The following is a 17,429-nucleotide window of genomic DNA, read 5'->3' on the forward strand; positions in this document are numbered from 1 at the left end:
CCCCCTGTGGTTTGAATCTGGGACTGCCACAAAACGTGGGCAGGACACAGGCATCCCTGGTGGGTGGCAGGCCATGGCAGTGCTGCATGAGGGGGTCTTGGGGGAGGCACTGCATCCCCGGGATGCCCTTTGCTGTTTCCTGGTGCAGGGAACAGCCTGCAGGGAGCAGGAGAAAGGCAAGTCCAGCATGGTGAGGCTGTGGGATCATGCCTTGGACTCGCTCTCCAAACCTCACTTTCCTTTGCTCCAAAGCCAAAAGCAGCTCCAGGTCAAGGAGACGGAATCACCAAAGCAGAGACCAGTGTGCAGCACTGGGTAAGGAGCAGCAGCCACAAAGAAAACACTGCTGGAGGATTTCAAGCTCCAGGCTGGCTGTTAGTGGGACCTGGAGCACCTATCCCAATGTGTGGTGCCCAAACAACTACAAAAACCAACTCCTGGAAAGCCTGTGGGATGGCTTCAGCATCCTGGATCCTCCCCTCGGGTTGCTTCTGCCCCCATCCCGCTCAGGGAGCAGAGCTCACAGCTGTGCCCTCACGGCCTCTCTGCCAGACACAGCCCTTCCCTGCCCAGCACAGGGGTCTCGAGCCCACCTGAGGTGCCCAGCATAAATGCCAAGGCTGTCTGCTGACCTGGCTGAGCAGGGCTGAACAACACAGCTTTGGGTGCTGTTTTAGCTACTGGGAAGTCACAAAGGGAAAGTCGATGGGTTGTCGCCTCTGTTTGCTGGTGCTCTGGAAAGGGCTGGTGCAGGGCCCTTCTGTTACAGCCTCTTGAGTGCAAAGAACCAAATGCTACAAGAAAGTCTCCCTGGTTCCTCCCCTCTGCAAGAGTAAGAGCAGCTACCATGGGAGAGGGAGGGCAGAGGGTGTCTACACTTTGAGAAGAGCCTGAGGTTCCTCAAGAATGACTGTGATGCTGCTGTCGTGGGTGAGCAGCTGGGGCTGGACGTGTGGCTGCTTGGTCACAGGGATGGGGCCACTGAGCAGAGGAGCCTGGTAGTGTGAGTGAAAAACTCGTCAGCCACGTTTTGAGAACACCTAATCACTTGCAAACTCCCTGGGGAATCAATGTGTTCTCAGACACACACCTTGGCTGGTGTGCACTGGGGTAAACACGAAAAGGCTCTCACTGATCACCCCCTTTTCTAAATGTTTGGCTCAAATTTGGTAGCTGCAATTTCATTTTAGATGCTCCCTCCAGGTTTCAATATGCCCTGGGCTCCTCTACTGACGAGGCTTTGCATTTACACCTCTCTCTCTCCTCAAAGCGTTTCACAAAACCCAGGAATTCTTCCCTCACTCCTCCAGGCTCCCAGCACCACTGGGACTTGCTGCCTGCACAGCCAGCAGTCTGGCAGTCTTGAGAACAACATAGAGACCTGTCCTATGGGAAATGCTGCAAGGAATCCACAGGCAATGAACTGGGACACTGTTCTGAGGCTGTTTTATTCTGTGCACTGCACCAATGATGGAGCTGACTTAAAGTCCAATATCTCGATCCTGCTACTTTGGAAAAATCTTCAGGTGAGCCCAGCACTAGCAAACTTGTGGAGAATGGCACAGAACTGTGCCTGTTTTACCCCTCAGTCCCCCGTGATCCTCTGCGAAGGTGCAATCTCTCTCCCTTGGGTGGAATTTTCTAACAAAATGGACAAATACCACCTACGAAATGGACAAAATAACCCACAAAGCCTTTAAAGAAGAGCAGCCCAACCTGCTGCTCTGAAAAAAACCTCCCTTTAGCTTGCCCCTGGTATCTTGAGGAAAATAGGCAGCTGTCAGGCAGAACTGATGTGGCCCCAGAGTGCAAAGGCTTTTTTGCTTTATCAGGGCTACGGTGGCAGTGGGAACCATTCTCGTCGAGTTACAAATACTAGATAGCCTAAGAAAAAACAGGAGATTGAAACAGTCATGAAGTTTATACTGAAACTATTTTTTACCTCTGTAGTATGAAGTCACCTACAGCTCTTTCATTCCTCACCTAAGAGAGATCTCATGTCGATGGGCACAGACACTCACAGAGAAGTCTATAGGATGAATATATCTCACAAGGCAACAGCCCAGTCTTTGTTTTTTACAGTCAAAGTTAATATGGATCTTTTTCGAAAGTGATGTCGTTGAGATTGAAGACAATTATAAACTGTATCAACAATATGTACTACAGCCTGCAAGTCACAATCTGTGCACACCAAATGGAATATATTATTGCTTGGTAGCCTATTAGACTTTCTTTATAAAAAGATTTTTATACAGAGTACAGGATTATGACAAAACTAGCTAAGTAGTTCTCATCTTGAAAATACAACATCAATTCTTTCAACAAAGTAGCTGAGAGTTAATGAATGATAACAAATACTTACTAATAATTTTATGGCCAGTTTGAACAGAATTTCTTATAGGACTCTTTTCTGGTGTTTATTTACATATGCCTCTTTTCTTTTGGAAAAAAGTTGATAAAATATAACAAGGAACATAGAAATCAAAAGAATGAGTAAACTTCATACCAAGAACATCAAACATTTTTGAAAACACTAAATTATGTTACCTGTTAAAAAACATACATATCATTTTGTCTTTAAAGAAAAATATTCTTCCTGTTTTAAAATATTACCAACAGCATGTAATAAACTAACTTAAAATGAGTTTCATAAAAAAGTTGTCTTGCTGTCTAAACATTACTAAACATGCTTAGGTTGAGATTCTGTTAACTGCCTCAACATCTTAAAAACAGCTCCTTTACAGGAACTTGTGATATTCATACTCCAGAAGACCTGCAAATTTAGAACAGTACATTGATAAAGGATCTGGTAGCTAGGAACAATAAATATATATTTTCATTCAAAGCAAATAATGCTGCAATGTCCTTTGAAACAATCCATGCCCAAGGAGTGGGGATGCACTCGACTGAACAATAAAGTCACCTGGCCCTTACCCTGCCCAAGGACACAAGTGCCCTCATGGCTCTGACTGCAGGATGAGGACCCATGGACTGAACTGCAGACTGAGGACCTTGTGCTGGCTCTGTGCCACCCCAGCTGTGTTGGGGCAAAGGGAAAAAAACACCAAGAGACTGGGAAAATACCTTCTTTTTTTTTTTTTTGGCCTGAACAAACCAGGACCAGCCACAGTCACGGCTGCAAATTTTTGCTCAGAGCACAAAGAGGACAAAGCCAGATGTGAGGCTGCTCTCCCTGTGTGCTGGGGATTCCCACTGGGGAGAGATTATTCTGCTCTCAGCATCAAGATTTGTTTTCTATGGGAATAGTAATTCAGGTAACATTTAGGGATTGGTTCTCCATGGTTTTTTTGGCCAGCAATCCTCCCATTACCATTACAACATAGTAGTTCATGCACAACCCTGAGCTGGGCAGGCATTTATCTCTCCTCAGTCTCATCCCTCATCACGCTCACAGACCAAAAAATACTATAAAGCCTTTTTTTCTTTTATTTAAGTCTCCTGCTCTTCCTCTCTCCCCTGTCTCTGACTAGAACTAACAGCAAGACTCAGGCACAGGAAAAGGCTCAGTCAGCCAGGACTTGCAAAGGGAACCAAAGTTGAGTTTCCAGTTGCTCATCACTCTGGCAAATGTCTGCTTTGTACACAGCCACACTGGTAATCCCAACTGTCACAGCACATCACCTCAGACAGAACTGGCCAGGTAAATTTTTGGGAAAAAAAGGATTAGGCTTTATAAAAATAAGCTATTCCAAGTCTGAGACTTGTCTTGGATGCTATGGTGGGAGTATTTAAATTGATGAATAACTAGAAGAGTTCTTTTTTTGACTACAATACGCCATGGTCAGTGCAGGAATCACGGGTATGAGTGAAGCAAGAATTTAGACTTTGGGGTACTATGCAACTCTCCTGGTCTCACTCTGTATCCCGTGAGCACACTCAGGAGGGCTCCTGTGAGTCTGCTTTAAGAGGGAAGGTCACCTGCACTTGCCAGTTCCCGTGGCTGTGCTGTGTGTGGCAGCCAGGGATGGCAACACTCACTCACTGGGGAGAAACAGGACTGGGAAGTGAGTAAAACAAAAGCAAGAGCCACTGGACCACAGTCAACCACGTAAAAAATGCAGAAGAAAACAGGACAGAGCAGACTGTTAAACTGCCTCCAAATCACAGAACTGGAGACCTTAACAAAAATAACACAAGCAGAACTGTAACTTCTGTGTTTTCCCCTGACAGTGACCTTTTCCTGTGATTAAAACCAGACGGAAGATAGTCCTCAGTGCTATGGAGTCCTATGGTAATTAACTGATCATCACTGAGCCTGCAGAGCTTTTGGAGGGGTAGGATACAGAGACATGTGTCTGCCAGGGAAACAGGAACTGAGCTTTTTGACAGACAGTCATTAAACAAAGTTTTCTGGGGGAATGTTTTTGGCATGTATAGTCTCCTACTCCCTATTAAAGATTGCAAAAATGCTGCATTCATCTTCCTGGACACAGGAAACCCAGGATTAACTTAGCTCTTACTGGTAGATAATGTCCAAACTAAGTAGCCATACAAAGGTTTCAGCATAACTTAAGACAGAAGCCCTGTTACTCAGCTGCCAGGTCTGGCATGTACCTGGAGCTCCCCACAGTCCTTTTAAAGTCATAGTTATTAAAAGATCCGGTGCTACAAACCACTAAATCTACCTTATCTATTCTAGTTCATACACATATTGTACAATATTGCCTAGTACTCACTACATACCAAGAGGAAAAGATGCTGACTTGAATTACAAGTAAATGTGCTTTTTTTTAAAAAAATAAAAATAAGAGAGAGCGCCACAACATAGTTTGACCAGCATGCAACAAACTTTCTTCAGCTAATATATAGAAATTGTCTAATACAATTAGAAAAAATAATTAGTGAGAGGCCCAAGACATATTTGATCAAGGAAATAAGGAGATTTATCTGAAATGTTGAGGCTTTTACCACTGAAGACTCAAAAAACTAGACATTCTATGTCCCTTGTCCTCCTTCCCTCTCCTTTATATTATATAATTTTTTATAGATTATTGTAAGGCCTATAGTTTTTGCATCTATCATGTAATTTACCTCAAAATAATTTAAAATGCCATAGACAAGCTAGGACCAAAAGCAACTGCTTTTACCATCCACTCAACACTCATGCTTTTATTCTAACAAAGCTGAGGTCCACATGCAGAAATAAATGCTCAGTATTTCTCTATGACAGCTCAAGAATCTGCTCATTCCTACACGTGACATGGGACCTTCACTTTTAAATCACAAAGCAAAACATCTCCAAAAGCTTATTTATTCTGGGACAGCAGTCATCAAATCCTCATTAGGAACTAAGACAAAACCTAGCCAAAACAGAGCTATCAACAGAAAACCTTCGGAGATTCTCTGTGATTTTGGATAATTTCATTGTTGGGAGGATCTAGTGCACTTCCAGCACGTGGCTCTGCTGGCAACAGCTGCCACAGCTCAGCAGCTCTGAGAATGTGCTTGACTGGATCTACAAGACTTGTTTACAGTTAGTGTTGCACTTTAATGAACAGAATATACACGCTGTGACCACCGTGTGTCACATTCCTCACTCACTACCTCTCTGTACTTTGGGGGTCACATCTCCTCTTGCAGGACACTTGACAATGTCTGTGTACTACTGACACTGCCTAAAGCTCCCCTCTCTCCACAGGGAAGGTTATGTGCTCTCCAGCATCTTCTCGTCAGATGACAAACTGAGGTTTCCTTAGTCTGCACCCCCAGAAACCCCAATCTCCTCTCCCATGGCTGAACAAAACAGTCCTGTTTCAGGTCAGTCCACAGCACAACAGGAAGGGCAGCATCTCCAGCAGATATGTACCAGTACAAGGGAGATGGAGGCAAAGCAGGAGATAGAAGACATCATGACTGAAGGATGCACAGCAACAGGGTAAGGGGGTCAGTAAACTGCAGAACGTTGTATCTGACAATACAAAACATGTCAAGCTGCAACTCTGGTGTTCAGCTCCCACTTCCAGTGGGTTTTTTTCTGAGCAAAACTGCAGTTAATTATCCTGCTAAACTCGAACTCTGTTTAAACTGTCTGGTCTAAGTAGGTGCTACTTGTTCTCCCACCAAGTTTGCTTCATCAGCAGTGTTAGACACGTAATGCAGTAAAGACACTTGCTGGTAATTTGGCACAGTTTGAAACCACAGCTACGACAGTGTTACAGCTAACATGACTCAGTGACAGGGAACTGATTCTAAGGAAAGAGTTGCAGGTTTCTTTCTTTTTCTTCTTTTCGAAAAGAAAGACCTTATAAAAACCCTAATGGTTCCTCTCAAACTTTCAGCTCCTGCTCTTTTCAGGCCAGATGTTGACCTATGAATTTTTCGGGTACTTTCTCGTGAAAGAATCCGTATTAGAAACTTCTAATATGCACAGTTAAGAAAAATTCCTTCCTTACTCCCCCTCAAATTCTTTCAAACGCTGCAACTTTTCAGGGTTAATATTGATCTGAAACAAGGGTCCAAGAATGACAGTGAGAGAAGTGAAACAAGAGGTGTATGTCTAATTTGACAACTAGGACTCATGCCCCACGGCACCTCCTCCTCGGATGGAGAGGACACAGTGCCCTCCCCCTCGTCTTCTGTCTAAGGTCACTGGTTTATCCTCCTCTTCCAGCTCCACAAGAACTGATTGAACATGCATTGCGCTTGAGGTCAGAGTTCCAGCAAACAAAACCTTTGACAGCATGTTTAAAAAACAAAAGCAGTTCCCCCTTCCTTACTCACTAAGACCTGTCACAGCAGGGTCCCACTGTGCTCTCCAGGGAAAGCTGTGAGGACTGACGCAGGAGCGGGCCTGTAGTGGGATCTACCATGGAGGAAGTTGGGAAGAGCTTGTACCAGCCGATTGCTAAAGTTGACAAATCCAGTTCTTCCAGGAGGACCCTGGCGACTCCCATGAAGTGCTTGCGCTCCATGCGCCCATAGTTTCCCCAGACTATCACCTTAGGAACAAGAAGGGGGAGCACAGTTAATCCTTCAACTTGCACACTTGCTTGGGAAGCACAAGTCTGACCAATCCTTTCTACTCATCCAACTTCCTGGAGTTTTAGTACAGCCCAAGAAGACCAGAAAAATTTACTATACCAACAGGTAACGTGAACCTCTGGTTGATGATATTACTGATTTTTTTAAGCACGTGTTTACAAATTCTAATGTTATCAGATATGTATTCCCCCATGGAAAAGAGGTAAATGTGCACGTGGATAAGACACCATTCTGCCATTTGATCTGCTGGGCAGGGACAGCACCTGCACGAAGTATCCCTGGAGCTGCAGTTCAATACCCACAGGTAAAACCTGTTCCTGGCACATGACAGGCCTTGCACACACCAAAGGGTGGCCTGGGGGAAAGGCCAGGAGAGCTCCTTATGTGGGAAAATAAACCAACAAAAAAAGGTGGGCAACAGCTTTGGTCAAAAGAGGAAAAGAGTATGTTTTAACTTCTGCACTTGGAGCGTGTGGCACAGGGCAGATGGAGACGAGGCACAGCCACTCACCTGGAGGAAGGGCAGGAGCCCAGTGACACAGGGGACACGTGGGGTGGCACGAGGGGAAGCAGAACAGACGGCCGAGATCGGCTGGCAGACGCAGAGGAAGGGCTAATGACAGAGCTGCCAGGCGAGCAGGGAAGGCTGAATCACACGACATGATGGAGACCAGTGGGTGGAACAACAGATGCAGTGAGGGTCATGGAATTAGGCATGCTGGAGGTCTGCACGTGGGCAAGGGGCCCTACGTGGCTCCAGACAAAGGAGACGACTGACTCCAGAGCGAGTCCGTGTTCTGAAGAGGAGAGGATGAGTAGGGTGGGTTATGACAATGACTAGTGATCTCTGGCTAATCCTCACAATTCCTTCCCACCACACTACAAATGAGAGACAACAACTGTCAATTAAAAGACAAAAATTCACACTCTAGGTCAGCAGGAGATGGAGCAAGCCACTGCACAAAGTTGGTTTGGTGACACGGCAATCAGCAGAGAGCCAAGCTCCTCATTTTATTCTCTTGTGTTCTCATTTTACTGCCTTTCCTGGTAGCAGGTAAGGAAACCCACACAAGGCAAGAGCAGACCAAGCCAGGTTCCACCCCAGTTCAGTCAAAAATGTGCAGTCTCGCTGCATCAGGGGAAAATGCTTCTAATCAAGGTAGATGAGGAAGAGGTCACTAATGAGAAGGGTCCAGAAGGTTATGTGGCAATTCATATGCCAGTTGAGGTAAACAACAGAAACTCATGGATGAATTACATTAAGTATTACAAATGGATTTTAGTCAGGCTTTATTAGATGGAAATGATTTTTATATGAATCAACAATGCAAATCATTCTTTGCTCTGGAAACAGAGGTGAAAATATGAGTATGATAGAAAATGTATGCCAGTAACAGAAAAGAGGTAGAAAAGGGCAGGACATGTGACTGGGTGATGGCCAAAGCAGAGCATTCTGAATGTGTATAAACACAGAAGATAACCCATGCTGCAGATTGTTTAGCAGCTATAGGTACCGCCTATCTCCTAACTGGGTGGGGAAAAAAAAGAATTAAAAAAATAAAAATCAACCTCTTCTTGGTAGGTATTCATGGTAACTGGCAGAGGATGAAATAATCATCAGTTTGAGTGTGAAAAAAAAAAGGGTTTCCTTTCCATTTGCTACGTTCAGATGGAGTGCATTTGGTTCAACGAAAACATTGGCTTTTTCTCATCCCTGTTAATTATCCAGGTCCCTTGCCAGACTTATTATCTTCCCTAAGAGGTGGAAGAGAGAGATGGGCAGCCTTGAGATTTGCTCATCTTACCTGTAATACTTTGCCCTGGGGGCTCTCAGCAAACAGTAACACCTGATTGTACAAAGGGTCTAATGATTTGCGAGCCACTTTTGTCTTCTTTTTCGCGATGCACACGCCATTCTCCAGCAGGTAAGCTTTGATGTAAGCAGCTGGAAAAAACAAACATGGTCAAATGTGAAAACAAATCTTCATGCTCACTTTAGAAAAGACAGAGTGCCACGTCTCAGGTATTTCTGAAGAAGGCATTTACAGCAGGGAAAAGATTTGCCCAAGCAGCCTTTTTTTTCAATGCTGCACACAGATTGCTTAGTCCTGCTGAAGGCCAGTGAAATTAAAATTTCTCCTATTCACAAGCATCACAGGAGGTTGGGGCTCAGGGAATTACTTTAGGAGATCAAAGCATACTCTACCTGGCAGTGTTTTGGAGCCGGGTTTTGGTGTCAGTCCTCGAGCCTGAATGATATCCACTTCTAGCTGCCCATTTCGCTCTTGCAAGCCAATTTCCACATCCCCTAAACCAAAAAGTCAAAATAAACAGAAGGCTTTTAAAACAATGTATCCCTGGGCTATTAAAATGTTTAAAAACAACTCTCACGTCCTGCCTGCTACAAGCTGCAACAAACTGTATGTGCATGATCTCCTCCTGTGTTACTCTGGAGCAGCTCTACAGTGATTCCAGCCCACATTTCCAAAAGCAAACTCAACTGCCAGCCCTCTAATATGGCTTTGGGGGCTCAGTCTCCTACTCTTTGTGGCAACAAACTCTCACCTCTCCCAAACAAAAGCACCTAGGATTGCAGGCTGCTTTGGAAAATGCAATTATGGTGGACCATAACAAAATCCTTACAGAGCATGGTGGGCCTTAGAGAGAAAGAAAAACCCCAAGATGCACAGGATGCATTTTCAGGACTTTAGCTGTGTTTTACTCAGTCTATGCCTTTCAGAGCTGAGGGAGCAAAGCACAAAGCTGCTGCTCTCCTGCTAATGCCACATTTGCTCCAGTCAGCAAAACCTTTCAGCCAAGCACACTTGATTTAACAGAGAAATGGAGCAGGACAGTGGTAGATCAGCAGATGCTGGACACATTATTAGTGGCCTGTAGGAGCAGTTCAAAACTAAATTAAAGCCACCCAACACCTTTGAGTTCCTTACCCATCGAGGTGGTGGCCAAGGTCTGACGCCCAACAAACTGTGCAGGGCCCATGCTCCCCAGGAAGTCACTGAACTGCCCAGCAGATGCCAGATGGACTCCACTGAAGTTCAAGCTGCAAAAGAAAATTATTTTGGCAAGTGGTTAATTTGCTCAACACCAGAAGCATCCACCCCATCCTCTCTGTGGTGTTCATACCTGCTTCCACAACTAATCACAAAAAGGACCTGAACACTGTCCAGGGCTAAAGGGGCAATGTCCTCAAACCCCAGCAATGCCTCTGCCGCAGTCACTGCAGTGAAACAAAAGCTGTTGGGAGGACAGAGCCTCCAAATCAGGTACTGAGGCTGGTCCATGGCGTGGCTACAGGTGCTGGTCACTGCAATGGACACGTGTGAAGCAACACAAAAGCGTCAGACGCTGAGGCACCCTGATACCAACCAAGATTTACTCAGTTGCACTCTGATTTACGCAGCTGTTTTCGAGGTTGTAGAAAAACTTGCTGCAAATGGTAAGGAGGAGGCTCGAGGCCAGCATTTGACACCTACATTTGTCCTGCAGGCATCTGCCAGCCCATGACACAGCTGCTGAGACACCCGTCAGGAGCTCTGTGCCGGGGTACCCACGCTGCCGCGCCGGGTGTTGCACTCTGCCTCCGGGGAAGCTGCTGCGTGCCAAAGCCAGGCACAATTACAAACCTCCTCCACTTTTCCAAACGCCCTTGGAGGGGGGCAATTACCCACGTAATGATGCAGCTCCCTGCTTCCCCAAATTCGTTTCTCAGGATGCTGAGAGGAGGCTGCACACTGGGTACAAGTGATGGCAGATCGGAGCCCTGCCTGCGGGGCGGGCCGGGGACCACAGGCTCTCACACAGCTGACTCAGCCACAAAGACTCACTGATGCCCCCCCTGCAAGCCAGTTACATTTTAAAAGACATTAAAAAGAAAAAAAAGAAATTCTTTTTAAACCCCATTCAGCCAGCAGAACATTAATTTCAGGTTAGGATTTCAGCTCTCATTAGCTATTTTCAGACCCGGTCTCAGCCCCGCGGGAATATTTATTTATTCTGACAAGGAATTAGAAAGGCAGCACACACACCTCAGCATCTTGCCATGCATGGGCTGAAGAGAATGTGTCCCCAGCTCGTGTCCTCATGACAGGTTCACTGGGTGGCTCAGCCCCCCGTGACAGGGACACTGCATTAAATGGCCCAACTCTTCCACGGAGCACTGCACCTCCCTCTGTGCTGACCTGGCTCTTTGAGAAACCTGGTTCCTGCTGCTACACAGGGAGCTGCTGAGCCATCAGCATGGGAAACCCTGCCCTTGAGCTCTTTACAAATGTCACCTCTGTGAAAAGGGAGGAAGGTGTCTTGGCATCCTGGGAGACAGGCTTGGAAGGGAGGGGCTCTCCAAGGGTGGATTTTCCCCCGTTCAGTACTTTTTTACCCCACCTTCACTGTTTTTGTTGCATAAACACTCGGGGTGATATTTTGAGATACAACAGGAACAGCAGGATTTATTGTTGGCATTAATTGCAGAGAAGGCTTAACATTTTTCTTGTCTTTCAGTGTCACCGACTCCTCAGTGGCACGAGGTGCATCCCCAGTGCCAAGATCTGTCCCGGGAGCAGGGGTGGCACAGGGCCACACTCTGCTCCCTCTGGGTAGGGGACTCCTGCCCCACCACCCAGCTGGCATCTGCTGGCCCTGCTGAGGGAGCCCTCTCTGGGGAGCAGCACCCCAGGCACAGGAGCTGGATTTGTGGCCAGGCTCTGAGGATGAACTGTGCACAGAGAGAGAGACATCCCCAGGGCTGGTAAATCTGCGGGGACATGGGATGGGGGAGGCAGGGGAAGAGGGAGCCTGGAGCCAGACAGGCTTTAGCAGGCTCATGATTTGCCCATACAAGGAGGGAAGAAGAGAGTCCTGGTGCACATGAGGACCAGCAACACTCAGTAAGCCTGCTGGCTGAGGGCGTTTGGAGCTACACACAGAGAGTCAAAAAAGGATGAAAACTAGTGCTTAGAGAACTCAAAATAGTTCAAGAGAAAGGAGACCTGACAGAGAAAGACATAAGATTCAGCAGGAGACGAATGGACCATCAGCCAGAAGGTAAATGTTTTCTTTATTTTCCTCAGCTCATGGAAGATAAATGGGCCAGGGTCTCGCTCCTGCCCTGGGGAGTGTGTGACCTGAACAAGCACGTAAATAACAGGCTGGCAAGACAACTCCCAACTGTTCAGGGAAATGTTCACTGCTGTGCTCAGAACAGATGCTCGGGCTAATTAACAAGATGCTGAGGACCAGGAGAGAGGAGGGGAGGCCTAAGATTGAGTGAAGCTGAGGGCTATGAGAGTGCACAGCACACCCAGAACCAGATCTCAGAGACATTTTTCTCTGGGATGAACTCCAGCCACGCTACTGCAGTGGGGACACAAAGCTGGGAGAAGACCACCCACAGAGACTTGGCATGCTGCAGGACAACAAAGAAGAAAAACCCTTCTGGCCCCTGGATCCTCAAAATAATTCATTCAATCAGTCACAGAAAACCACTTCTTCTTACCTGCTGGAGGGGAGAATCATGTCAAAGGCCAATGCCAAGTATTTGTCTGCACTTTATACATGTGTGGAGAGAAGCCACCCGTGCTCTCCCACACCAGCTCACCCCTCCTCTGGTCTGGTGGAAGGTGTCCCTGCTAAAAAACACAGGAACAAGAGCTGTTGGGCTAAAGGTGAACCAACAGCAACTGGAAGTGTTTCCAGCAAAGCAAAGATTTGTTACCTCCACACAGATTCAGGAGTCAGAGGGCTGTGGATGACCTCAGAATGATGACCACTCCTCAGAGCACACTACAGCCAGGGCAGAACCCTGCTGCAGGGACAGCAGGGCTGGCCCACAAGCACAGACCCTCACAAGGAGCTGAGCCCTTGTGCTTGAATGAAGCTGCTGCTGGTTTGTAACTCTAAGGCTGATCCCAAGAGGAATGGCAAAGCCCATTTAGAAACACAGGCCAAGGTCAAGACTCCATCAGTCTGGATAACAGCCCTAGTTAATAGGTTTACTAGCACTATTTGAAACTCAGTATTAGGTTAGACAGTTAATGTTCCCTGCTGTTGTTATATTTGACTGGGAAAACGTATTGAATTAATTCTTTAATAGATTATGCCATTAGCTAGTGGGACTGGCTGCTTCATTGCACAGAGGCTGACCTTTTGGAGTGCTGCTTTATGAGACATTAGAAGCAGCAGCTCTAAATCAGGCTCCTTGGCTTTGACCAATTCCTGGACATATATTTGGGTATTGCCAGTAACCCTGGAGTGGAAACAATTTCTGTCTGGAAAACTCATAAGCTGCCTCCAAGAAAGCCATTGCTTCTCCCCTGAGAGGAGAGGGAAGAGGAAAATAAAATTGCAGAAATTTAGTACGAATGTGAATTAAAATCAGCAGGAACCATTTCGCTGCATCAACTAAATTTAGGATGCTCAAATCCAGCTCGGTGAGCTCTGTCTGTCAAGTGCTCAGAGAGAAGCTGGGATGCTGAGGTGAGGGGGATGTGTATGGTGAGATTGGTGGGAGAGACCTTCCCCATTCACTCGCTTGCTTTTCCTGAAGTTAGAGCAGGGAGAAAAAGAGCTCCAGGGACCACTGTGACTTCTTTCAGCTCTTTAAACACAGCCCTGGTGCTTCTAACAGCCCTCCCCTACCACGCTGCCACACACCCAGCAGACTTTTCTTGCCTGACCTCTGATGAAACTGAGCTGTTCTGACCTGCCCTTGATTCAGCAACCAGCTCTCCAGCTGCATCACCACACGCTGGATGTGCTGGCAAAGAGACATGCTCCTGAAGGGATCTGCCACAGGTGACAGTGCTGGCTCCACCGTGGGTGACAGCCAGCAGATGTGTTTCACACACACTGGAGCAATCCTGGAAAGCCCTTCCCCTCCCATTGCCAAACATGCCTCTCCCTTAAGGGCAGAAATCACTATGACCTGGTTATCACCAATACAAGATGTCTTTGCAATCTAAAGAGAAATGCTAAAAATAGCCAGAGGAATAAAGAGGGAGCATTTTTCAGCTGACTTGCAAATAGCAGCTGTCACAGCCAGCAGGGTCCTGGGGACAGGGGCTGCAGCAGGACCACCTCATGCTGCAAAGGGCTGCACACAGAGAAGATTAACAGGTGACACTCCTCAGCCTTTTGTCTAAAGGGCACAGATCTCCCCTGAGCCAGGGCAGCACAGCCTTTGAGCAGCAAAGAGAAATTAATTATCTCTTCTCTGGTCCTTTGCTCTCACTAATTGTGATTCACGGGCTCTGCTTCGCCACAGCAGAACGAGAATGGTTTTAACAAAGTTAAAGATCATGGGTTTGCTGTGGAATTGGTCGTAAGTTGAATGTGACTCGTTATTGACTGGAAGGCGGAGAGAGAGCACAGGGAGGTCAGTGATGCCTCCAGGGTGTCAAGGACAAATGAAGGACATTTGGCTGGAGGATGCTCAGGCCCTGTCCCTCAGCTGTAGGTAAGGAGGCAGAGCAGGGACAGCAGAAAGACAACACTCTGGACACTATCAACCCTGGGATCTCCGAGCCCACCAATGCAGCAGAAACCTGCATGAACATTAACAGTGTTTGCACAGGTGGCAGCTCCCCCTAAGGCTCAGCACAGGTTGCAAACCCCATTTCAGCCACTTGGATAGAACAGCCATTTCTAAGCCTGAGTTGTCCTTGGCACAGCAGGCAGTGAGCACAGCCCCCCGCACACCACGCTGCAGGCACGGCAGCAGGGACACACCTTGGGACAGCAGGGACAGCAGCTCCCGCTGCAGCCGTGCAGACACCCACGAGAGGGAGACAAGACCCCGCAGGCAGCGCAGGCAGCAGCGCCCGGGCTGGCAGCTCCTGCCCCATCCCAAGGCCCGCACATGGCCCCCAGACAGAGCAGGTACCAACCATCATCCCGGCTTATGGCACGGATGGCCCAACACATAAAACATTTTTGTCTTTTGTGACACGTTTATATGCAGAACAAAACCGCACCTTCACTCGATCTCAGGAGCCGTGTGCTCCGACTGGGGCTGAGATCGCCTAGACCTTCTTCTAAACACAACATTCCCAATCCTGATCATTTAGGAAATCTGTGCAGCAGTCTCTGAGGACTCTGCTCCTGCACTGCATGCTGTAGGTCAGGGCGTATGGAATCTGTCCTCTGTAGTGTAATTTAAGAGTGGTTTAAAGGCTCTTTGCCAGCTGCTTGCTTCTCTGCTCTTTCAAGGTAACAGCATTTCCTGACCTACTCCCTGCAAAAAGATCCATGTCCTTCCTCTCCTCATGCAAAGCATCATGTGGTCGCTTCCTTAACGGCACAGCAGCTGCTCTTTATCTATGACTGCATGGAGGACCAGCTTTTCAGAGTTTGCCTGTAAACTGATCAGGATTTGAATGCCTAGATGGACAACACTGATTTCAATGCAAAATGCTATAAAGCAAATGCAGAGCAGCTGTGCTGATCCCTCTCACAGGGTGGATGTGGCTCTGCACCATTAGCATGCGGAGTGTGTAACAGCAGACACATTTAGGGAAAATGTATCATGAATTTCTTTTCCTGTCCGTGCGGAGTTTCTCTGACCTCTTTTCTAAATCTATTTTTAAATTGCCCCTGGGACTCTATATGCCAGGTATCCACTATGCTGTTGCAAGCATCTGCAGAATCAACTTGTCAAAATCTCGTAAAACTCTCGGGAAACATGGTAAGAATGCATCTCCACAGGTCAGTCAGTCCACATCCAGGTCCCAAGGCCAGAGCAGCCTTATTTACACCATCCATGACAGCTGCTTGCCTAACCTGTTCTTAAAATCCTTCCCTGAGAGTTTATTCCTGTGCTTTGCTTTTTCTTTCTGAATCTTCCTCCAGCCCTTCCTCTTTACACATCAGTCCTGAACACCATCTGTGAGTTACCAGTTCACAAGATAGATCAACATATTCCATTTCTTTTCCTCCTGATACTATACTTCTTAATTCTATCTTACAAGACTTTGAGACTGATCTTGATTGTACCAACTTGTAATGGCCACACACTGGCTGATGTGTCTGTGCAGAAGAAATGCAGAATGGATTCACTACTCCCTTCACAGGCTGGCTGTAACACCTTTTTTTTCAGGAGCTCTGTCAAGAGGAGAAGATAATTTCATGCCCTCCCCCTTGGACAAAATCCCCATTCCTGCCTCTCTACTACACAAGTTGCACACCTTGACTCCTGCAGAGCTGCACTGCTCCACTGCTGTGGGTTCAGCCAGCTGGGGTGGTGGTGAAGCCAGACAGCTTCAACACAGCCACCCCCTGGCACACCTAAAGACAGCCATGCACCTGAGTGGTTTGACTTGCACAGCTGAACTAAGATTGACTACACATCTACATCTAGCACAGAGCTGAAGTTCTCCGGGTCTGTCTTTAAAAACCAGGGACAGCAACACACTCCTTCAGCCAGAAGCAATGGGGAGGGGGAAGTCTCCTCTGAGACTGATAACATACTTGACAGTTATTTTATTTGAGCATTAAAAAAAACCCATCAAAACTCCAATTTCAGGGAGCTGTAATGTTCCGTGTAACAATCACACTCATCCATATTGCATGTTAACGTCTTTTAAATCACATCTTACACCCAGAAGCCAAGTAGAGATCTATCAGCTAAGGAGGAAGGCAGAACTTGTTCATGTCTGTTGCCCCGATCTTTAAAATATTTATGATGCACATGAGGAATTATTAATGGAATATGCATCTGACTACAGCCCCTCACCCTGTCAAAGTCGATGGGAATGCTGCAGGAGCCTTCACTTTGGCTCGGGAGGTTTTCCATGAGCATCTATCCCTGCAGGACCCAACCCCACCCCAACTCCACTGACTGCACACCTCTCCTCTGCCAGGCAGTATCTCTGTCTCTGCCTCTCAACAAGCTCTGCTCCTCTCCTGGCCACTCCACTTTTCTGTAACATTTTTAGCACTGTGACGTGCTGTCTTATGTGCTATAACACATTGTACTCTGCTCCCGTATCCGATTCCTTCTGCTGTATGAATTCTGCCACCGAAACAGTGCTATAAAAACTATGCAGTGAATTCTGTACAAAGACCTCCCCCATTCCCTTCCCCACCTTGCCAGGCGAGCTCCATTTTTAGCAATCACTAGTCATCTCAGACTCACTGAATAAAAGATAGCTACCTGTCTTCAGAGAGCAATTCTGTCTGTTCCCAAAAGGTTGCTGAAGGTGGGATTCACAGCCATTTATTGCTGTAACTACAGCTCTCAAGGTCACACCCTTTCCAAGCTGTGCTACTCAAGCTTTACCAGCACAAAAGGTTATGTTGTTGCTCAACAGGCTGATGAATTTCTTGATGTATTACAGAAACAATCCCTACTCCTTTCCTGGTTACCATCTCGAAAGGCATTGATTTCTTATAGCCTGAACTGTATTAACACCACC

The 17,429-nt window shown here is 46.9% G+C and overlaps 1 protein-coding gene across 1 annotated transcript in view; it reads right to left on the reverse strand.

Annotated features, from left to right (window-relative positions):
• Window positions 1-221: 221 nt before the first annotated feature.
• The window catches only part of RIMS4 (regulating synaptic membrane exocytosis 4), a 52,291-nt gene continuing 35,083 nt past the window's right edge, over window positions 222-17,429 (reverse strand). The window contains exons 3-6 of the mRNA XM_029960370.1: window positions 9,951-10,063; window positions 9,209-9,310; window positions 8,808-8,947; window positions 222-6,959 (exon numbers count right to left, since the gene is read on the reverse strand). Of these exons, the coding sequence (XP_029816230.1) occupies window positions 6,741-6,959; window positions 8,808-8,947; window positions 9,209-9,310; window positions 9,951-10,063 (574 nt within the window). The 3' untranslated portion in view covers window positions 222-6,740. The remainder of the gene's footprint in view (window positions 6,960-8,807; window positions 8,948-9,208; window positions 9,311-9,950; window positions 10,064-17,429) is intronic.

Source organism: Manacus vitellinus, unplaced genomic scaffold (genome assembly GCF_001715985.3).
Source record: "Manacus vitellinus isolate BGI_N305 unplaced genomic scaffold, ASM171598v3 scaffold_26_pilon, whole genome shotgun sequence".
NCBI lineage: Eukaryota > Metazoa > Chordata > Aves > Passeriformes > Pipridae > Manacus > Manacus vitellinus.